Source organism: Urocampus carinirostris, chromosome 8, assembly GCF_059441175.1.
Source record: "Urocampus carinirostris isolate Australia breed hairy pipefish chromosome 8, RoL_Ucar_1.0, whole genome shotgun sequence".
Taxonomy (NCBI): domain Eukaryota; kingdom Metazoa; phylum Chordata; class Actinopteri; order Syngnathiformes; family Syngnathidae; genus Urocampus; species Urocampus carinirostris.
In genome coordinates, this window is record NC_142356.1 from 4883207 (window position 1) to 4907614 (window position 24408).

Sequence of the window (24408 nt, forward strand, 5' to 3'; positions counted from 1 at the left end):
TTTAATAATAATAATATAGCTTTGACAGGACATTTAATGGTAGCAACACTGGAGCGCCGCTAGCGGCCGTTAGAAAAATTACATAAATTGGCTGCATCACTGAATAAGCCGCAGGTTTGAAAGTAAGGGAAAAAATTGCGGCTTATAGTCCGGAATTTACGGTAAATAGTAATCATTCTCTGAATCCATCAATATCAAAAATGTCAATAAATATGTCTCTACAATTTATTTAATGGGAACATTTTTTTTTTTTTTTTTAATAATTTTGTATTATTCTTTTTCACACAACATCGACATTATTCTTACATTGCCTTTGACATTTTTTTCTTTGTAGAAAGAAACTCAAAGGTATTGTTGATTTCATTGCAGTGTTTTCTTATCTTCCTGAAAAAAAACATTTTTTATGTCAGGATCAGAATGGAGACAGGACCCACTTGCGTTACGTTTCTCTCAGTTTTATTGGAAGAAATGAAAGGGTTGCACCCACAAACAGATGATCGCTGGACGCGGGAAGCAGGTCGCTCTGAAAGCGGAAGTGGGACTTCCGTGCGAGCGGTGTCGGAAACGGAAAAAAACGGGTACAGTAGAGCAAAAACTTGGTCGGGATCGGAAACAAGTCGAAAGCCTGGAGAGTAGACAGAATCAAAAAACGGGTCGAAGTTGGGAAACAGACGGTAGTCAGGGTCGAAAAAGTTTGCCTAGAGTACACTGAGGTTTGCAGACGGACTGACAAAAGGAGAGTGACAGGACTGGGTTTAAAAAGGGAAAGGGAGCCAATCAGAGTCCGAGGCAGTTGGCGCCAAAGGAGCGGGCACAGGTGACTCGCATCAGTTATCATGACAACTTAAGATAAGAACTTAAGAAAAAGCAATGTCATTACGCTGTTAAGAACCGGAACAGGGGGAGAACCCAAATGCGTGACGTTTCTCACACAAGCTTTTATTTTACGGGAAATGGGGCCGTCATGCACGTTAACCCAAACGCCAGTGATTCGGCGATCGTTGGGCGGAAGACGTAAGGCAGCAGTCTGGCGTGGAACGACACGAAGCCAGAGACCAACGAGATCGATACCAGTTACACGAACCGATACCGGACAGATGGTGTCGATACCGAACAGTACGGGACTGACAGGATTGATAACAGAAATAGGAGACTGGAGACAGATATCAGACATGACGAGATAGACGGGAACAATACCAGACACTGAAGACCGGAGACCGATATCAGAACAAAACGAAAATAGGCGCCATCGATACCGGACAGGATACACAAACAGGATACTGGAAAGAGTCAAAACACACGTCTTGCGGGTGCAGAGGTTCGTTGATGGACTGACAAAGGGTGAGTGAGAGCACTGATCATAAGAAGGAAGGAAGTCAATCAGTCAACGAGCCACAGCTGGCGCCAAACGGGCGGGGCCAATTGGCACCCGTGACAATTCTGTTTCCAGTCAGATAATAAGAATTACAATTTTCTTTTTGTCATTGATAACAATGTAATGAGCATTAAATGTAGCACTCCAGGAAAAAATTAAGATAAATTATTAATAGATAAATAAATGAATACATAGGGCAGCACGGCGGAGCAGTGGTTAGCGCGTGTGTGGCACAGTTCTAAGGTCATTGGTTCGAATCCAGCTACCAACCTTCCTGTGCGGAGTTTGCAGGTTCTCCCTGTGCTTGCTTGGGTTTCCTCCGGGCACTCCGGTTTTCTCCCACATTCCAAAAAACATGCATGTCAGGTTTATTGGCCGGTCCAAATTGTCCCTAGGTATGAATGAGCGAGCGAATTGTCTGTCCCTGTGTGCCCTGTGACTGGCTGGAAACCAGTTCAGGGTGTCCCCTGCCCACTGCCCGGAGTGGGCAGTGGGCTCCAGCACCCCCGCGACCCGACTGAGGATAAGCGGTACAGATAATGGATGGATGAATGGATGAATACATAAATAAAGGAATTATTGTAAATAATAATAAAGCTATATTCTATTCTATTCCATTACCGTAAATTCCGGACTATAAGCCGCTACTTTTTTCCAAAACCTTCAACCCTGCGGCTTATTCAGTGATGCGGCCAATTTATGTAATTTTTCTAACAGCCGCCAGCGGCGCCTGAGTACAAAAGGTAAGATTTAGACCGGTGGAATATGTGCGCCGAGGAAGACTGCAACATATTAGCTTGTGCACAATTTAAATTAGCGTAGATATATCCTCATCATGCAATTTGCAAAAAGAAATGCACATGACGTAGCTTTCAAGCTAAAAGCAAACGAGCAGTCCGATAAAGAAGGAAACAGAGTTACTACACGTTATCTTCACTTTGCAAGCGTGTTACTAGCGTGTTTATGAATAAGGGAGCGTGGGACAACGTCTGTATGACAAAGCCTCCTTACCGTACTGGGGAAGACGACTTTGATGACGTCAGTTGTAAGGAGGAAGATGAGGACGGTTTACCCTGGTTTCTACAAGTACGGTATGGTTTTTTTTAACAGACCCGTTCACTGTGTTGCGAGCGTGTTGCTAGTAGCATTTTGCTACCCTTCACAGGCACGGTTTGGAATGAAAGTTATAATATTATAATTAAAGCTTTGAAAACTCTCTCGGCGTACCGTCTTTCTTTGTAAATATGTGTAACCGATGTATAATATGTATTTTCACCTGTATGTTTTTGTAATGTATTTATTCTTATTCTGATATGTTTTGCGAATTGAAAAAGAGGGGCGGAGCAAATGCGGGCTGATGGGAAGTGGGGTAAAAGTGAGTGAGACCTGTTCTCGCGGCGGACAATAGTGGATATATATTTTTCTCACCCTTACCTTTGAAAATATAGACTTTTTTTCCTTGGATTAGTTTCAACGGGTACCGGACTCTGCAGGTCTGTATCAAACGTTAAGTACCGGTATCATTTTCTATTTATTTTGCCGGCTGTGGTTGTCGAACTTTGTACTTTATATTCAGTTAAAATCGCGGGATTGTGGCTGGGTTTGGGCTAATTTTGTGATTGTGTAACATGTTTTAGCGTGGGCGCACGCGGCTTATATACAGGTGCGGCTTGTGCAAGTACAAAATCGGTTTTCTTCTTAAAATGTGGTGGGTGCGGCTTATAATCAGGTGCGCTCTATAGTCCGGATTTTACGGTATATTCTATTCTGTTCTAGTGTCTGTTTTTTGTATTTGTTTTGTTCATGACACGTTATCTGACATCTTGGATGCTCTTTGTTTTCTGAACAGCGGTTCGATGATGTTATGTTTAATGTGGCTATTTTTTACAGCGTTAGTATTGAGTCTGGATCTGTTTGAGTGTCTATTAATATTCGCCCTTCAACAACATGGCGGTTTCTCCTCTCTGCAAAGGTCTCAAAATCCGTTTTTTTTGTCTCCATTTTCTTTGAAAGTCATGCCCCGTTTTGCCGAACAAGTGGAGGTGGCCATCGAGGCTCTGAGCACCAACCCGCCCCAGGCCTTCGAGGAAAATGAGTTCATCGATGCTTCCCGTTTAGTCTACGATGGAGTCAGGGACATCAGGAAAGCTGTCCTCATGATACGGGTACGTCTCACTTTGATTTTCTTTCTTTCTCATGTGAAAAATGTGAGGGTGGGATTTTGGACATGGACACAGGGGAAGTGTCCCCACCAATATCAAGCAATTCTATTATATGCTATGTCCCTACTGTCAAGGTTAAAACTTGTGAATGTAGTAGAAAATGTAGTAGAAATAAGAAAAATAAACACTGAAATTGTCATCTAAGGTGCATGTCCACTGTGCGAGAGATAAACTAAAAAGAAAAATACAGAAATCACAATGCAACGATTTGTTTAATATAGCTGCAAATAAGTATTTGAACACCTGGGAAAATGAATGTTAATATTTGGTAGAGTAGCCTTTGTTTGTTATTACAGAGGTCAAACATTTATTTTAATAGTCTTTAACCTGCCCTGCGACCGGCTGGCAACCAGTTCAGGGTGTCCCCTGCCCACTGCCCGAAGATAGCTGGGATGGGCTCCAGCAAACCCGAGACCCTACTGAGGTGCTGATTATGAATGAATGGATGAATGAATAGTCTTTCACCATCGTGTATTTTTCTGTGTATTTCATGTTCTGGGGTAAAACGTGTGAATTGTATGTTCTTATTGTACATTCAATCTTTTTGTGTGGCACTTTGAGTTGCAATTTGCATAAAAAGTCCTGTATAAATGAATTTGGATTTGAAATTTTGATTTTATTTGATATGAAAACATCTGAAAGGCGAAATACATGTTTCCAAGTGTGTAGGTTTAAACTTGGCATTGGTGAGTGTAAGGGAAATTATGGTTTAAATGTTCTTTCTATAATATTGCATTTTTCTATACTCTTATACTTTTGTACTCTTATATCTTTATTTTTTCAGTATACTCAATAAGTGTGTGGTTTTACGATTCCACTTGGTGTTCAGACGCAAGCGCCTGCAGGTCAAAAGATGGCCTTGCCTCCCACATTCCTTTCTTCTTACAGAGACGCATTGTGTTTACAAAGTTTCGGTTTTGGGAGAGCTTGCCTCCCACAAACCAAATCATCCTTATTGCTCAGTTATTGTACCTGCACGCCATCTAGCGAGCACCATTATACACTGCATTTGAATAAGTGATTCCTACCTAAACCAATCAGATTCATTTCCTTTGTTCATATAAACCAATCAGTTGTGAAGATTCATTTTTGTTTTTTCCAATAAATAAACCTTCTGTAGGAGAAGAGCGTGTTCCTCCTTGAGCCAATTCTGGAAGCACGCACCTCCCTGACAGTGACTCTTACTGCCACTTACTGATATGAATGAATGTTACAGTTACTCTTACTGCCACCTACTGATATGGATGAATGTTACAGTTACTCTTACTGCCAAATACTGATAGGGATGAATGTTACAGTTACTCTTACTGCCACCTATTGATATGGATGAATATTACAGTTACTCTTACTGCCACCTTCTGATATGGATGAATGTTACAGTTACTCTTACTGCCACCTACTGATATGAATGAATATTACAGTTACTCTTACTGCCACCAACTTATATGGATGATAGTTACAGTTACTCTTACTTCCACCTACTGATATGGATGAATGTTACAGTGACTCTTACTGCCACCTACTGATATGGATAAGTGTTATAGTGACTCTTACTGCCACCTACGGATATGGATGAATATTAAAGTGACTCTTACTGCCACCTACTGATATGGATAAATGATATGGTGACTCTCACTGCCACCTACTGATATGGATGAATGTTACAGTTAATCTTACTGCCACCTACTGATATGGATGAATGTTACAGTGACTCTTACTGCCACCTACAGATATGGATAAATGTTATAGTTAATCTTACTGCCACCTACTGATATGGATGAATGTTACAGTTACACTTACTGCCTTTTACTGATATTGATGAATGTGAATTACTCTTACTGCCAACTTTTGATATAGATCAATGTTACAGTTACTCTTACTGCCACCTACTGATATGGATGGATGTCACACTTACACTTACTGCCAACTATTGATATAGATGAATGTTAGTTACTCTTACTGCCACCCACTGATATGGATGAATGTTACAGTTACTCCTACTGCCACCTACTGATGTGGATGAATGTTACAGTTACTCTTGCTGCCACCTACTGATATGGATGAATGTTACAGTTACTCTTCTTTTCACCGACTAATTCACACAGCAATATTTCTCTTTTAGTCCCAATCCCTTTTCCGCCAGCACTATTTTATTCCAGTCTCGTAAAACAATCGCGCAATGATTAAAGATAACAACTCCATCCAAAGCGTATCGCTCACGTTCCATTATGCAGGTATTTACCGCAAACGTCTCTTCTGGAGTACAAGCGTCTTTACAGGCGGCCTATTGTCCTCTAGGTCAGGGCGAAGAACACTTCAGGCCTGACAAATATTATATTAATAGATCTCATTGCACAGATGTCACATCCAGGCCATAAATCTTAGCGCTGATTTCACGGCGTATCACAATAAGAAAAACCCGAATAACAAGGCCACGCTCGCCGGGAAATGAAACGATCTGCATTCCGTAGCGGGCCCTTTCTCTCGTCGCAGTGTAATTCATTTATCCGACTTTATGCGGGCTGGAAGCTTTCCCGGTGCAGCTCATGAAAAAAAATGAAAAAAAATCTAATTATGGAAAATAATTTGATGCTGGTAAATAATGTAAAACAGGCGGCTTTGAACTCCCGCCGACCAGCTGGATTCGTAATCCTCCCCGCGCTGGAATCCATCGTAATTTTCTCGATAGTATCGCCGAACGTGTTCATGACGACTATAATGTTTTGGAACAGGTGTTCCGCTCTCGTTGTGAGTGTTTGGTATGCAATTTTGCAGTAGCTTAACTCCTTTTAGAATCAAGTGCGGTGTCAAGATTGGCGTCCAAGCTTCACTTCCATCCAAAACAGAGTAAAACCAGTGTCTGAAACTCATGAGAAAAAGTTAGCAGACACCAGACTTGTCACGTGGCGTGGTGGAGTGGAGTTGAAGGGGGTGACGGGACCAGAAAGGAGGCAGGAGGCAGGAAGGGAGAACTCAATTGCGTGACGATCCATAAGTTTTATTTAACAAAATAAAAGTCGCCCAATACTCCGGGACCAAAACAGAACAATACAGAGTTCCTCCGGCACGAACTCAACAGGACAAGGCATAACAGACGGAAAATGTTTAAACCTAAAACAGGACAAGGCATAACAGACCTGGGATTGTGTAATGAGCCAGCGCCCGCCAAACCCAAAATCCAGCCTTAAATAGCAGACCAGCAATCAGCTGATCTGCTGCAGCTGAGTTCGGGGGCGCGGCAGACTGGTAGCCATGGCGACCGTGACAAGACTCTGAAAAGTTGCCTGCCCAGCCATAAAGTTGCATGCCCCATTATTCGCAACTTGAAATGCAATGAGACGACTAATCACAAAAAAAAAACGTTGTTTCAAAGTATTAAGGATAATAAGAATGTATAAGTCAAGTCAAGTCATTTTTCTTTGTATAGCCCTTAATCACAAAGAGTCTCAAAGGGCTGCACAGGTTATTGCACAGACTATTATTTCAGACTATTATTACACCAACCCCTGATCTGGAACCAAAATGAGGGCAAGGAAAAACTAAAAAAAACCTCAACATGAGGAAAATTAGGAAACCTTGAGAAGGGACCGCACATCTGGTGTCCCCCTTTCAGGATTACCAGGCAAAGGATGTTGCAATTACAAATAATATAGAGATAGGTTATTCATATGCTATAGAATAGAAGTGTGTCTTAAGCTTAGATTTAAACATTTCCACTGAGGTTGCAGATCGGATCTCAGCACCGGGGCCCGAATGGAGAACGCTCTCGAACCGGCGGATCTCTTTTTGGCTCTTGGGATCACCAGTAGACCGGCGCTTTCAGAACGCAGGCTTCGGACCAGAACGTAGGGGGAAATCAGATCTGAAAGATATGAGGGAGCAAGTCCATGTATGATTTAGTATAATACTAAGAGAACCTTGAAATCACATCTTAGGCTAACAGGGAGCCAATGCAAGTTAGCCAAAATCGGCGTGATGTGATCGGACTTTTTTGTCCTAGTTAAAAGCCATTTTGTACCAGCTGAAGACGTTATTCTGGACATCTGTGCCCTTTAGTGTTACCTGTGGTGTTCCGCAGGGTTCAGTACTTGGCCCCCTTCTTTTCAGCATTGACATGCTTCCATGAGGTGATATTATTCGCAAGTATAATATCAGTTTCCACTACTACGCAGATGACACTCAACTATATCTTCCGTTGGAGGAATCTGCCACACTAAATTGTGGAAATTTGGAGGCCTGCCTCACTGAGATAAAAGATAATTTTTAAATAAAATACAGTGCTTAAATAAAATGACATTTTACATAATCCACCTTTCTTTCTCACTTTTTTTATACCAATCCTATCGCTTTTATCAGAAAAAAATACCCTGTATCGACAGATACTGTAAATCAAATCAATCGGTATTCATCCTCTGCAAAATTTTCAAACCCAATGTCAAAAAATGATCCCACCCGTGCTTTACAAATACATCGTTATCGGTTTTCTATGCACGAAAAACAGCGATACATTAAATATAAAAGGATTTTTAGTGGATGGCTATTAATATTTGTCTTGTTTGTAGCCACCTAAAGATTAATCACTTCATTAAAAATCCATAAAAGCTTGCCCTTAAGATGCAGTGAGACAAATAAAATGGAAAGGACCCATTATTTACAGTGCGTAACTAGTGCTTACGCAGGCAAATTAGGTTCAATGGGATTTTTTTTTTTTTTTGAATAGTCACGTTTCACTAGTCTTTATGACCAATACCATTACCGATTGATAATTTTATAGTTTAACAGACACTCAAAATAAAGAGAGAAGACTCTAATGTATTTTGAGCTTGCAATGAGAACCGGAGAGGACTCTACAAAACCCTTTAAGACAGGGGTGTCAAAGTCATTTGAACTCGGGGGCCACACGATAGAACAAACATTCTGTCAGGGGCCGGACAAGTCGATTAAAGAGAAAGAAAAAAAAGAGATAAGGAAATAAGAGAAAGAGGGAGGGAAAAGAAGAGAGAGGGAGGGACAAAGAAAGAGAGAGAGGGAGAGAGCGTGAGAAACAAAAGAGAAAAAGTCGTGAGAGAGGGGGAAAAGAAAGGGAGGGGAAGAAAGAAATCCAAAGAGAAATAGAAAGACAGAAAGAGAGAAAACAAAGCGTGAAGGGTAGGAAGAGAGAAAGAGAAAAGAGAGAAAAGGAAAAAAAGGAAGTTAGAGCAAAAGAGGTTAAAAGACCGAGAGAGAAAGAGACAAAGAGCAACAAAGGAAGAGAAAAGGAGGGACACAGAGAGTGAAAGATACAAAGAGCAACAAAGGAGGAGAATAAGAGAGACACAGAGAGTGATAGATACAAAGAGCAACAAAGGAAGAGAAAAAAAAAGACACGGGGAGTGAAAGAGACGAAGACAGAGTGGGAGAAAAGGGTTGGAAAGGAAAGAGAAAGAGAGAGAGAGAGAGAGAGAGAGAGAAAAACAGAAATAGTGAGAGAGGGGGAAAGAAAGAGAAAGAATGACATCCAAAGAGAAATAGAAAGAGAGAAAAAGAGGAGAGAAGAGAGAAGGAGAGAAAGAAAGAAAGGGGAAAGACAGAAGGGGAAAGCCAGAGAGAGAGAGAAGGAGAGTAAAGGAAAAAATGAAGAGAGAGCAAAAGAAGAAACAAAAGAGACAAAAAGGAACAAAGAAAGAGAAAAAGAGATAGAGAGAGTGAGAGAAAAATAGAGGAAGAGAGAGAGAGAAAGAGAGATTAAAGAAAGAGAAATACAATTACCGCATTTGTGAGAGGCACCTAGCTTTGGCAACATCAAGTGTACATATTTCAACCTGCAGCTTGTTTTTCTCTTGCGCTTCTCTGAGTGTTGTCTCGCGGGCCGGATTCAATCCCTTAGCGGGCCTGATCCGGCCCGCGGGCCACCTGTTTGACACCTGTGGCTTATACTGTACGTTATTTGCAGGGTGTGGAACAAACCCTGCCAATGCGAGTGCCACTGCTCCCTAGTGGAGTGGAGGTGCAATTGCACTTGATTCTTTAGAGGGAAAAAAAAAGGATCCTCTACATCAGGGGTGTCAAACTCAATTTACCTCGGGGGCCACAGGATAGAACAAACATTCTCTCGGGGGCCGGACTAGTAGATTAGAGAGAAAGAAAGAGAGAGAAAAAAATAAGACAAATCGAAGGAGAGAAAAAGACGGTGGGACAAAGACAGAGAGAAAGGGAGAGAGAGAGAGAACGTGAAACGTGAGAAACAAGAGATAAAGACAAATAATGAGAGAGGGGGAAAGAAAGAGAGAGAAAAATAGATATCCAAAGAGAAATAGAAAGCGAGAAGGAGAGAAAGAGAGAATGGGCGAAGGAAAGAATGGGAAAGCAAGAGAGAGAGAAAGAGACAAGAGAGAGAGAAGGAAAAATGGAAGAGCAAAATAAGGTGAAAAGACAAAGAGAGAGAAAGAGACAAAGAGAATAAAGAAAGAGAAAAAAAGACACAGAAAGAGAAAGACAGCAAGAGGGAGAAAAAGGGAGGGGAAAAAAAGAGCAAGATAGAGAGAAGGGGAGAGAGATTCAATCCCTTAGCGGGCCTGATCCGGCCCGCGGGCCGCCTGCTTGACACCTGTGGTCCAAAGAAAAGTTTAGATGCAAAAACCTTTTATTTTTCATCTCATCTCATCTCATTAGCCGTACCGCTTATCCTCATTAGGGTCGCGGGGGGGCTGGAGCCCATCCCAGCCATCTCCAGGCAGTGGGCAGGGGACACCCTGAACTGGTTGCCAACCAATCGCAGGGCACACGGGGACTGACAACTCACTCGCTCATTCACACCTAGGGACAATTTGGACCGGCCAATTCACCTGAAATGCATGTTTTTGGAATGTTGGAGGAAACCGGAGTGCCCGGAGGAAACCCACGCAAGCACAGGGAGAACATGCTAACTCCACACAGGAGGTTTGATCTCATGACCTCAGAACCCCCATTAAACATCTCATCTCATTATCTCATCTCATTAGCTGCACCGCTTATCCTCAATAGGGTCGCGGGGGTGCTGGAGCCCATCCCAGCAATCACCGGGCAGTGGGCAGGGGACACCCTGAACTGGTTGCCAGCCAATCGCAGGGCACACAGGGACAGACAACTCATTCGCTCTTTCACACCTAGGGACAATTTGGACCGGCCAATTTTCCTGAAATGCATGTTTTTGGAATGTGGGAGGAAACCGGAGTGCCCGGAGGAAACCCACGCAAGCACGGGGAGAACATACAAACTCCGCACAGGAAGTCTGGAGCTGGATTTGAACCCACGACAGGTTCCCATGACATGAACAGTGCCGCACAAGCGCTAACCACTGCGCCGCCGTGCTGCCCCTTTTATTTTTCCCCTCTTCTAAATTTATATGATAAACTGTAGAGCCGGGTGACAAAAAAATGTTATGACATTTTTTCTTTTTTTCTTTTTTTTTTTGACAGGCGGTCTGATAAACGGTGTTTTTATTTTTAACCCGGCAGTGACGTTTTTTTTTTTTTTTACATGATGCGGAGGCTGCATTTGCTTTTGAAATCTTGGAATCCATCAGCATAAATAGGCTTTACGGCGCCTTGTTTAACTGTAGGATTTGCCTCATGTAACCTGCGGGATAAGCATCACAAGGTGCCATTATACAATGTCATGTTGCATCGCGTCCTACAGCCTTTAAATTAATGAGCGGCTCTCGTTTTTTTGATGCAGGACTAAGGTCCTTCTAGATCAGGGGTGTCAAACAGGCGGCCCGCGGGCCAGATCAGGCCCACCAATGGTTTAAATCCAGCCCGGAAGACAACAGTGAGAGAAGCGCAAGAGGAAAATGAGCTGTAGTTTTAAATATTTCCACCGGATGTCAACAAAGCCGGTTAACACTTGCGAAAGAATTGCGTTTGTATTTCTTCATTTCTCTCTGACTCACTTTCTCTCTCTCTCTCTCTCTCTCTCTCTCTCTCTCTCTCTCTCTCTCTCTCTCTCTCTCTCTCTTTCTCTCTCTTTCTCTCTCTTTTCCACCCCTTTCCTCCTACTCTGTCTCTGTCTCTTTCACTCTCTGTGTCTCTCCTTTTCTCTTCCTTTGTTGCTCTTTGTCTCTTTCTCTCTCGGTGTCTTTTAACCTCTTTTGCTCTAACTCATTTTTCTCCTTTTCTCCTTCTCTCTTTATACCCTTCGCACTTTCTTTTCTCTTTTCTCTCCTTCTGTCTTTCTATTTCTCTTTGGATTTCTTTCTTCCTCTCCCTTTCTTTTCCCCCCTCTCTCACGACCAAGGTCCTTCTAGATCACGGGTGTCAAACAGGCCCACCAATGGTTTAAATCTGGCCCGGAAGACAACAGTGAGAGAAGCGCAAGAGGAAAATGAGCTGTAGTTTTAAATATTTCTACCGGATGTCAACAAAGCCGGTTAACACTTGCGAAAGAATTGCGGTCATATTTCTTCATTTCTCTCTGACTCACTTCTTTTTTTATTGATTTCTCCCTCTTTTTCTTTCTCCTGTTCACTCTCTCTTTTTCTCTTTTCTCTATTTCTCTCTCACTCTCTAACTCTTTCTTTTTCCCTGTCTTGCTCTCTTTCTATTTTCTCTCTCATTTACACTTTAATTTTCTTTCTTTCTCACCCTCTTTCTTTCCCTTTTTCGACCTCTCTCTCACCTCACTTTGTCTCTTTTTCTCCTGCTGACTCTTTCTCTTTCTGTCGTTTCACTTCTCTTATTCTTTTTATCTTTCTCTTTTTTTCACTTTCTTTTTCTCTCTATAGTCGTTTCCCCCTTCTTCTCCATTCATATCTCTATTCTGCTCTCTCTTTTTCTCTCACTGTTACTCTGTCTCCCTTGTTCTCCTTTTCTGTTTATCGCTCTCTCATTCCCTCCCTCTCTTTCTCTCTCTTTTTCTCCTTCTCTCTTTCTCTTAGACTTACTAGTCCGGCCCCCGTGAGATTTTTTTTATAGCATTTGTGGCATTTATTTTTTCTCAGCTTTTCACTACTTTTTCATTTTTTTTCTTTTTTGTTCTATTCCCCCTTTCTTTAAGTCATTTTGTGTATAATTTTACATCATATTTGGTCATGTTGGGATGAAAGAAGCCAAAACAACCCGAAGAGCCTTTTAGGACCCGAAAGAGCCGGTTCCTTTGAGTGAGCCGAGCCGAAGAAGCCGGTTCTGGACCAACTCTACTAACTTTACTCAACTTCGTTCTACTTCGACTCGACTTCGAAATACCGCATTTAGGACACAACTTCAGGAGAACCTGTGTATTTTTACCTTCATGCACCGTAACTTTGACTTCGCTTCTTAATAAGTAATTTTGAGCCCTGATTTTTGTGCGCCGGCTAGATTTTCTTGTGCGCTGAGAATGTGGGAGCAGTGCGCAATTGCGCACGCGCGCAGCTTAGAGGGAACACTGATCACAGGTGTTGAACAGGCGGCCGCCAAATCAGGCCCGCTAAGGGATTGAATCCGGACCGCAAGACAACACTCAGAGAAGCGCAGGAGAAAAACAAGCTGCAGGTTGAAATATGTCAACGTGATGTTGCCAAAGCCAGGTGCCTCGAACAAAGACACTGTACTTGTATTTCTTACTCTCTCTCTCTCTCTCTCTCTCTCTCTCTCTCTCTCTCTCTCTCTCTCTCTCTCTCTTTCTCTCTCTCTCTCTCTCTCTCTCTTTTCCACCTCTTTCCTCCTACTCTGTCTCTGTCTCTTTCACTCTCTGTGTCTCTCCTTTTCTCTTCCTTTGTTGCTCTTTGTCTCTTTCTCTCTCGGTGTCTTTTAACCTATTTTGCTCTAACTCATTTTTCTCCTTTTCTCCTTCTCTCTTTATACCCTTCGCACTTTCTTTTCTCTTTTCTCTCCTTCTGTCTTTCTATTTCTCTTTGGATTTCTTTCTTCCTCTCCCTTTCTTTTCCCCCCTCTCTCACGACTCTTTGTTCCTCACGCTCTCTCCCTCTCTCTCTCTTTTTCTTTCTTTGTCCCGCCCTCTCTCATTTTCCCTCCCTCTTTTTCTTATTTCTTTATCTCTTTTTCTTTCTCTTTAATCGACTAGTCCGGCCCCCGACAGAATGTTTGTTCTATCGTATGGCCCTCGAGTTCAAATGAGTTTGACACCCCTGTTCTAGATGTTACTACTCATTTGTGTTGGAGTTTTGGGATGCGGTATTACTAATAGATAGATAGATAGATAGATATAGATAGATAGATAGATAGATAGATAGATAGATGGATAGATAGAAGGCGCTAACCTGCTTATTGGGGATATTAGGGGTTCAGTGTCTTACCCAAGGACACTTTGACATGTAACACGGACGAGCCGGGATTCGAACTGGGATCCCTCGATCCCAAGACGAGCGCTCTACCTCCTTCATTTTTGAACTTTTTTGATAATAAACTTAATTCATGTCGAGCAACTCAGGATCTAACAACAAAACGTTCATTAACAATATATATGATATAACGAAACACATGTACAATATAACATGTTAAACTACATAAATAAACACGTTCTGAAAAAAATATTGTGTAAGATAATTTTGTATTTTGTAAGGGCATGGAGCCCTGGAGCTTGACAGGTATGCTAATACCGCAAATCATGTCCTTCTACGTTTATATTAAAACCCAGGTTTTCATTTCTTTCATGGTGAACGTCACAGACTCCGGAGGAGCTGGAAGACGACTCGGACTTTGAGCAGGAGGACTACGATACCCGCAGTAGGACCAGCGTCCAGACTGAAGATGATCAACTCATTGCTGGACAGAGTGCCCGGGTATGTAAAGGTTTCTTTCCTTTTCTACTGTATTCACGGAACTCTTAACCGCTTGGGTCGTCGGGCACTACTCTGGACAGCTTTCTCCTGGTTTTGGAGTGTGGCAAAGTTGGTTTCAGTCCAGCCCTTGATATTGTCTGCCCAGTTCCTTTTTGGTATTCTTCTCATGCTTGGACTGGTTCTGGTTCTGACCCCTCTTCTGATATAATAACTCCAAGATACTCAAATTTGGTGACAGGTTGCAGCTCTGTTGTGGAAAATAGACTTGCATTTGTAGAATAGAGTTGCATACATTTAGAAATGTAGAAAGACTTGCTTACCTTGCTTACAGTAGTGAGGGAATGTTGACATCATTCGAAAAGATCTTTGGCAAGACAGTTGAGTTTCCCTAAAAGGGCATGAGACCTGCAAGGCCCCTCTTCAAGGACTCTCTGAGCAAACTGAGGCGAACAACATGTCCTAATAAGGGTACGACAGCATCTTCCTTGTTTTTACTGAGGACTAGGGCCGCCTTTTGGGTTGTACTCAAACTGAAGCTATAAAAGCGTTGTTATGTCTGGAGTTCTCTGAGTTTCTTTGGGATGACGAAATAAAAGGCTCCCCCTCATGGCAAGCTCCGGTGCACTTTATTAAATCACGTAAGAAGACTTCAAAGATTATCGAACCTACATTTTCTCCTACAGCTCTTGGTGGTGGATGGTGATGTTTGTGGTGATACCTTGGGGATTGTTGATCATTACTTTAGTTTTTTCTGTCCTGATTTCCATCCGATACTGGGTTGATGCTTTGTCCAGCCAATTGACCAGATCTCAGTTCCTGTTCTTCTCCTGCCAATTCAGCAATAACATCAGCAAAATGGAGGTTAGAGACATTGTATAACCATGGGACACATGAACAGCTCTGGGAATGAGTGGAAGGGAGAGGAAGGCAGCTGCCCATAAGGTGGGGGAAACCGCTGAGAGAGACTCTTGCTGGCTCTGGAGTAGGAGAGAGGAGTTTAGCTGGGGACCAGGAGAAGATGGGCAGTGACTGGCCATCACTGCCGGCCGGCCAACTCAAGGGCGTTGAGGTTTAGGGTCAAAAAAATCCAGTGACAGTTGGACACCACCTGATGACATCTTCTCCTGGTTGAAGGCTACAGTCACTGTTTGAGCGACTGAAACTGATTAGGAGTGTATGTAATAGTTCTGTACACAGTTGAAAACAGTTTTTGATTGGGTCCAATGTGTAACCAGCTCCTTAATTTCCCTGCTATGTTTGTCACAGACCAGGAACAGAGACGGGACCCAATAGCATTCTTTTTACTCAGTTTAATTTATAAGGAGAAAAGGACTTGCATCCATGATGTGATGATTGTCAGTCACGGGTAGCAGATAGCTGGAACGTGGCATTTCCATGTTGAGCGAAGGTAGTTGTGGACACCGAGGAAAAACAGGTCGGTGCGGAGAAGCGAAAACATAAACGGGTCCAGAAAAGAGGTCGGCAATGGGAATCAGACAGAAAACAGGGCAGGATAATGTCGGAGAGTCACAAAAGCTTGCTTAGCGGGGAGCATAGGTTCGCAGACAATCTGACGGGTGTTTTCAGGAAGACGGGAGTTTACAAAGAGTCCAATAGCCAATCAGGGTCTGTGGCTGTTGGTACCAACGGGGCAGACTTAGGTGCCCCGCATCAGCAATCATGATAATGTCCTTGTCCCCCCAGATGGGTTTAAGTCTGGCAAAGGTGGCTGTGGTTTAAGCTATTGTTGAAGATAAGACCAATTTGTTTTCAACATAGCACGTGTACCCGGTTTGGCCCCGTCCCTTTTCACGCCTGAAGGCGTACATGCCCAGGGTTCCGTCCTTATTTGGAAGTGTTTTTAAGTTTATGCCAGTTTATGTCACCTTGCCCTTTGCCGTTATCTCTTGTCCTCCCTTGAGGAGGATTGTTTATACTAATTCGTCCGCCGAGACCTTCGCGAGATGTAAACAACATTTCTCCCAACTGTATGCAAGTCTTTCTACATTTCTTTCTAAATGTATGCAAATCTATTCTACAAATGCAAGTTTATTTTCTACAACACTATTCTGGCAATGCTTTCTGGTTCTGACCCCTCTCCTGATATGATAACTCCAAGATACTTAAATTTGGTGACAGGTTGTAGCTCTTGGTGGTGGATGGTGATGTTTGTGTTGATACCTTGGGGATTGTTGGTCGTTACTTTAGTTTTTTTCTGTACTGAGTTCTGTCCTCTAATGGGTTGACGCTTTGTCCAGCCGATTGACATTGACTGTCATGTTTCGCTTCTCTTATTTTCTAATGATTGCTCCAACAGTGGACCTTTTTTCACAAAGCTGCTTGGCAGTTCCTGTTCCTGCCAATCCAGCAATAGCATCAGCAAAATGGAGGTTAGAGACAGTGTATCACCAAAATGCTGACTTTACCTTCATGTTAGTCTAGTGCTTCGGCCATGATGCTTTCCAGGAAGATGTTCAATAAAGTTGGAGGGAGAATGCAGCCTTGTCTCACACCAACTGTGGTCTGAAACTATGCTCCAACTGTACCGTTGCTCAGTTCCGCACTGTTAGCATTGTCATCCAGATTTTCAATCCTCTGAACTAGTTCTTGGCCCATGTTGTACTTCTGCATGGTGGCCCTGAAGTGACTTGCCATACTCTGTTCATACTTAAGATCTAAGTAGTGGTAGAGATCAGTGTTCCCTCTAAGCTGCTCGCACATTCTCAGCGCACAAGAAAATCTAGCCAGCGCACAAAAATCAGGGCTCAAAATTACTCATTAAGAAGCGACTCAAGTGAAAGTTACAGTGCATGAAGGTAAAAATACACGGGTTCCCCTGACGTTGTGTCCTAAATGCGGTATTTTGAAGTCGAGTCAAAGTAGAACGAAGTTGAGTAAAGTTAGTAGTTTGTCGAGAACCGGCTTCTTCGGCTCGGCTCACTCAAAGGAACCGGCTCTTTCGGGTCATAAACGGCTCTTCAGGTTGTTTTTGCTTCTTTAATCCCAACACGACCAAATATTATGTAAAACCATGCACAACATGACTTATAGGAAGGGGGGAATAGAACAAAAAAGAAAAAAATACCAAAATGAAAAAGTAGTGAAAAGCTGAGAAAAAAAGAAACAAAAGGAAGAGAAAAAAGAAGGAAAACATTTGAAAAAAGCCAGAAAATAAGAAAATAAAGAAAAAAGTAAATAGAGAACAAAAATAAAAAAGTAACAGCTTGGAAAAAATAAACACAATGACATTTTTTTTCAAAGGAATTAAAAAAAAAGTAGAAAAAAAACACGGAATAAAGAAGAAAAAGTTTGTGTAGCATTCAAATAATTTCCAATTATATCAAGTGAATCTTCTTGCCAACGTTGTACTTCCACTAAAAAATTTGATTAAGTACAGTTGTGTATCGTGCAACCGACTCAATAAGCCCCCAAAAATGTTAATATTATGCGACAAAATAGATCAGGAAATAAAAAGAAATGGATATCTTGTGAAAGAATTGTAAGAACAAACAACGTTTTTAATAGTACATGAGTCAATTCAATCAAAAGAGAAAAATCATTTTGCATTGCCGGAAACTCAGCAAAATGTAACGTGATGTCAAGTTTTGGCCATGTTTGATAATGACTTAGTTGCCACACTTGGGATTGCCGTTGCTCAGTGTTGTTTCAAGCGTTGCTCACCGACTTTGTGTGAACGCTCGGACCCGTAAGGAAAATTACAGGGAACATTGGTAGAGATGTATCCGCCTGTTCTTTCACTAGGATGTTTAGCCCTGTGGTTTGAGTATTTAGAAAATCTTAATCATCAGGGAAAGTATTTAACACATTTCTATCAGCTAACATATAAGGTTAACCACCTTAAAGCCCCAGTGTATATTATGCACTGACCCCTAGTGTTACATGAGGCCTTAATTGTAAACCTCACGCTTTTTATTTTCTTTGGTATAGCTGTGCTTTCTACGGCCTTCATGCTCCGTGAATCGGGTTCGCGCCCGCAGAACAGAGTAATAAATAAATCTCTGGGGCAAACATGTTGTGGATGAGCGCTTTTCTACCTTGTCATCAATATGCATTGTCTTTTGATTCAACCTCATGAAGCCGAGGCAATGACAAGCAGGGTTGGGTAGGGTTACTTGAACTGGATTACTTTCAATGACTTTTGGATGACTCCAATACCAAATATGCTAATAAAAGACAAAAGAAACGAATTATGAATAAAATGATGACTCACAACACGTGGTAAGCTTTCTCTCCTGGCTTTGATCTCTTTGATCTCCGGCAAAACGAACATAAAATGCAGGGTTGGGTAGGGTTACTTTAACTTCATTACTTTGAATTACTTTTGGATTACTCCAATACCAAATATGCTAATAAAAGACAAAATAAACTAACTATGAATCAAATGATGACTCACAACACGTGGTAAGCTTTCTCTCCTGGCTTTGATCTCTTTGATCTCCGGCAAAACGAACATAAAATGCAGGGTTGGGTAGGGTTACTTTAACTTCATTACTTTGAATTACTTTTGGATTACTCCAATACCAAATATGCTAATAAAAGACAAAATAAACTAACTATGAATCAAATGATGACTCACAACACGTGGTAAGCTTTCTCTCCTGGCTTTGATCTCTTTGATCTCCGGCAAAACTAACATCAAATGCAGGGTTGGATAGGGTTACTTTAACTTGATTACTTTCAATTACTTTTGGATGACTCCAATACCAAATAAGCTAATAAAAGACAAAATAAAGTAAATATGAATAAAATGATGACTCACAACACGTGGTAAGCTTTCTCTCCTGGCTTTGATCTCTTTGATCTCTGGCAAAACGAACTTTAAATGCGACAGAAACAAAATGAAAATAAATCCAAACAGCTTGCCCACATCATTTTTGCCGTTCCATGTATTCCGTTACTCCCCAAGCCTGCACGAAATGTAGTCATTTTATTCATTTTTAGTTTCTTTCGTCTTTTATTAGCATATTTGGTATTGGAGTCATCCAAAAGTACTGTAAATTCCGGACTAAAGAGTGCACCTGATTATAAGACGCACCCACTATATTTTGAGAGGATAACCGCTTTTGTACTTACACAACCTGTATATAAGCCGCATGCGCCCACATTGAAACATGTAACTCAATCACAAAATTAACCCAAACCCAACTTTGAGTCCCGCGATTGTAACTGAATATAAAGTACACGGTACAAAAACCACAGCCGGCAAGATGAACGGAAAATGATACCAGTACTTAAGGTTTGATGCAGACCTGCAGAGTCCAGGTCCCGTTGAAAATAATCCAAGGGGAAAAAAAAGTATATTTTCAAAGGTAAGGGTGGGAAAATATATATCCACTATTGTCCGCTGCGTCCAGAAACACGTCTCACTTTTACTCCACTTCCCGTCAGCCCCCGTTGTTTTCGCCCCTTCTTTTTGATTCGCCTGTGGAAAACATATCAGAATTAGTCTCTAAAATAAATACATTACAAAAATATACAGTTGCAAATACATATCATATATGGTTACACATATTTACAAAGAAAGACGGTACACCGAGAGAGTTTTCAAATATTTGATATTGGAGTAATCCAAAAGTAATTGAAAGTAATCCAGTTAAAGTAACCCTGATGACAAGCTATGCTATCCTACACTCTATAAGATAATCTGCCGAACATTTTTTGTACTTGATCTTTTTTTAGTTACCCTTATGCATTACAAAAATAGAAAAATACTATTATATGATTAAATATATATTTTATAGAAATCTGAAATGTAAGTTAACTCAGAGTGTTATAACTTGAGCTGGTAGAGTGGAGTAGCGATTGGATGCACGGAGGGGGAGGAGACGGCAGGATAAAGCCTCATGTTAGCAGACAGCAACCCTAACAAAGCTACCCGTAAGAGGGTGTTGTTTACTTAAATGTAAAGCATGTCACTTGTATTAAGTACTCACAAAAATAGAAAACCAGCACTTTAAATTCGGAATTGCATCGAAATTGCGATAATTCGGTGTTTCTCCCAAAATTGTATAACATGCTGAAAAAATGTAAGGAACTCTGTCCCAAACTGTCCTTGTCACGGTTGCCATGGCGCCCAATTGGCCCCGCCCTTGTGTCACGTTTGCCATGGCGCCCAATTGGCCTCGCCCATGTGGCGCCAGCTGCACCTTGTTGACAGATTGGCTCCCTGTCAGTATTCAAACTATGTCCTGTTAGTCCCCTTTTGTCTGCGAACCTGTTTTTACACGGCAAGCCCTTTTTCGCCTGTCCCGTTTTTTTGCTCCTGTTTGTCTCCTGCTACGATCTGTTTAATCGTGACCATGTCTGCTCTCCCGTCCCGAATTACGACCTGTTTTGATCTCGACCACGTCTGTTCTCCCGTCACGAATGACGATCCATTTTTGATCTCGACCACGTCTACTCCACTCACATGGCTTTCGACTTGTTTCCTATCCCGACCACGTTTTTGCTCTTCTATCCCGGCTACTGACCCGTTTTTTCCCGTTCCCGACACCGCCCCCGCTCACCACGGAAGTCCCATTTCCGTGTTCAAACCGACCTGTTTCCCGCGACCAGCGATCACCGCATCGTGCGCGCAACCCCCTCTCTTTCTTCTTACAAAACTTGTGAGAAACGTTACGCGAGTGGGTCCTGTTTCCGTTCTGGTCCTGACAGTCCCTCTATAGCGACTGTTCTCAAGGCTAAAATTGAAATTATGTCAATATGGCTACATATTTCTCTATTTTATAAATGTATGTATGCTATTTCAATTTTATCAATCAAGAAATATATTACACAATTTTTCGCTACAAAAATCCAATTTTCAGTCGAAAAAATACCTACTTCCTCACCCTTTTGAGTTTTCAACACACTTAATTGAAATATAGAAATTATCAGGAAACCAGAACTGGCAATCGGAGTGCGGAAATCAGGCAGGTCGTGTTTACCGGGGCTGGAGAGGAGATCGAAGCGTGGGACGGAAACAGGTCGGATCGGAAACAGGCAGAAACGGGTAAGCAGAGTCCTGAAATAAACGGGATATCAGGAGAAACACACAGAGTTACAAATGTACACTCTGACGCTGCTCACTGGATGCAGCGCGCTTAAGAGAGAAGTGCCGGCCAATCAGAAGGCGCCCACCCAAGTGTCACATGATTGCTCCAGGTGATCTGAGTTAGTAATCATGACAGAAATGTGCAATCCTTTCCTGTGAGAAACGTTACGCGAGTGGGTCCTGTCTCTGTTCTGGGTCCTCCCATTATTGTCTCCAAAAATGATATGGGAAACACTGTATTCCACACTTTAATGCAAAAACTTCGTAAGGCAGGGACATTATGTCCTGGGGGTCTACAGTACTCTGCAGAAAAACCTTGTACGTGGTGTTTTATAAATAATTGAAGTCAATGGTTGCAAGGAATCCAAAATTCCCAAAAGTTGTCAGATCGACGCAGTTGGAAATCCAGCCATGAAGCAAAAGAACAGAGCTCGGCATTTGGATGAGGAACGCAGTCCAGGGGGTCCGCGGGCGTGAAGTGTTTGGATTGCTTTGTATGTACTGTACACTCCCACTACGGCTCCTGCCGTGTAACATTGTCACGCCATCTGAGCTTATACTCCGGGAAAGTTGTTTCGCCTCAACAAAGTCTTCTTGGCAGGCCGAGTAAATGCGAGTGGGCTCGTTTTTGGGAACGGCGTCAACTCACTTTTTCTTAACCCTTTGTCGACCAGGTATCCGTAAACGCTGCCTGGATTTGAGGGATTCGTCCTGGCCAGCGTTTCCCTCTGAGCTGCACTGCTCGCACATTCTCAGCGCACAAGAAAATCTAGCCAGCGCACAAAAATCAGGGCTCAAAATTACTCATTAAGAAGCGATTTAAGTCAAAGTTACAGTGCATGATAGTCAAAATACACGGGTTCCCCTGACGTTGTGTCCTAAATGCGGTATTTTGAAGTCGAGTCGAAGTAGAACGAAGTTGAGTAAAGTTAGTAGAGTTTGACGAGAACCGGCTCCTTCGGCTCAGCTCACTAAAAGGAACCGGCTCTTTCCGGTCCTAAACGGCTCTTCGGGTTGTTTTTGCTTCTTTAATCCCAACATGACCAAATATTATGTACAATTATGCACAAAATGACTTAAAGGAAGGGGGGAATAGAACAAAAAAGAAAAAAATACCAAAATGAAAAAGTAGTGAAAAGCTGAGGAAAAAAAGAAACAAAAGGAAGAGGAAAAAAGAAGGAAAAATTTAGAAAAAAGCCAGAAAAAAGAAAAGAAAGAAACGTAGGAAAAAAGTCAATAGAGAACCAAAAGAAAAAAGTAACAGCTAGGAAAAAATAAATAAAATGAGATTTTTTTTAAAGGAATTTAAAGAATAGTAGAAAAAAACACGGAAAAAAGAAGAAAAAGTTTGTGTTGCATTCAAATAATTTCCAATGATATCAAGTGAATCTTGTTGCCAACATTCTACTTCCACTAAAAAATGTGATTAAGTACAGTTCTGTATCGTGCAACCGACTCAATAAGCCCCCAAAATTGTTAATATTATGCGACAAAATATGTCAGGAAATAAAAAGAAATGGTTATCTTGTGAACATTGATCCTGGCCCCTTTCTGTCATGTCCTGCACGGTTGTCATAGCGCCCAGCTGGCCCCGCCCCTTGACACCGGCTGACCTGCATTTCCTGATTACTCCTATGGGTACTTGAATGCTTTTTGGAACTGCCCTTTGCCAAATCGTTGTTTACCCTTGTTGAAAACGTGTTGATACCTGTTTATTCTTGTTTTGCTTGTTGGACTTTGTTGAGATATTCCTGCAAGTTCTGTTTGATTCTGAGAAATGCCTGGATTGTAATTTTGCCTGCATTCGAGCCTGCTTTGTTTTGTTTTTGGTCCGTTTGTGCGTTGGACAACTTTTCTTTCTCAATTAAAGTGACGGATCGTCTACGCAAATGAGTTCCTACCTTCTGCTTCCCGACCCGTTTCAAGACAGTCCCGTTCCGTTTCACGACACTTTCTTTCAGAACAACCGAAACTTTTAATATCAGGCAATATCTACCATAAATATGTGTTAAATGAAGTCCAGTCAAGTCGCATTTATTTCAATAGCCCTTAATCAAAAAGTGTCTCAAAGGACAGCACAGGTTAAAATGACATCCTCCCCTGATCTTAAACCAACATGCAGGCAAGGGAAAACTCAAAAACCTCAACATGAGGAAAATAAGAAACCTTGAGAAGCAAGTGGTAATCCCTCTTCCAGGATGACCAGGGTGCACTACACAAAACATAATGAACATCAATAAAAAAAAACAGATTGGCTTTCTGTCTTTAAGCTCAGTGCTCTCATTTTTCCTTTGTCAGTCCGTCAACCAACTTCTTCCCAGCAAGACGTGGGTTTCCACTCGATCCTGTTCCTGTTGGTATTCCCTGTCCGGTATTGTTCCCGTTCATTTTGTCCTGTTTAAATTCGGTTTCAGTTTTCGTTCCCGTCTAGTTTGTCCTGTTTATCTTGGATATCCTGTTTTCATTATCTATCCTATCTGTCCCGTCCTGTCCGGTCTCGACCCCATCTGTCCGATATCAACTCGGGCAATTGGTCATATCTGTCACGGTTGCCATGGGGCCTAATTGGCCCCGCCCGTGTGGCGCCAGCTGCGGCTTGTTGACATATTGGCTTTCCTTCTATTTAAGCTCAGTGCTCTCATTTTTCCTTTGTCAGTCCGTCGACTCGGTCTTGCTCCTGTTGGTATTTCCCGTCCGGTATTGTTCCATTTTATTTTGTCCTGTTTAATTTCGGTTTCCAATTTGGTTTCCGTCTATTTTTGTCCTGTTTATTATTTTCTCCAGTTTTCGTTCCCGTCTAGGTTTTCCTTTTTATTTTGGATATCCTGTTTCACTATCTATCCTATCTGTCCCGTCTTGTCCGGTATCGACCCCATCTGTCCGATATCAACTCAAGCAATTGGTATCGTCATATCTGTCACGGTTGCCATGGCACCGAATTGGCCCCGCCCATGTGGTGCCAGCTGTGGCTCATTGACAGATTGGCTTTCCTTCTATTAAAGCTCAGTGCTTTCACTCA

At 42.0% G+C, this 24408-nt stretch overlaps 1 protein-coding gene across 3 annotated transcripts in view; it reads left to right on the top strand.

Moving 5' to 3' along the window:
* The window catches only part of ctnna2 (catenin (cadherin-associated protein), alpha 2), a 557688-nt gene that overhangs the window by 497921 nt on the left and 35359 nt on the right, over positions 1-24408 (top strand). For all 3 annotated transcript variants that reach the window (XM_088341403.1, XM_088341405.1, XM_088341404.1), the window contains exons 12-13: positions 3389-3540; positions 14222-14335. In XM_088341403.1, the coding sequence (XP_088197529.1) occupies positions 3389-3540; positions 14222-14335 (266 nt within the window). The remainder of the gene's footprint in view (positions 1-3388; positions 3541-14221; positions 14336-24408) is intronic.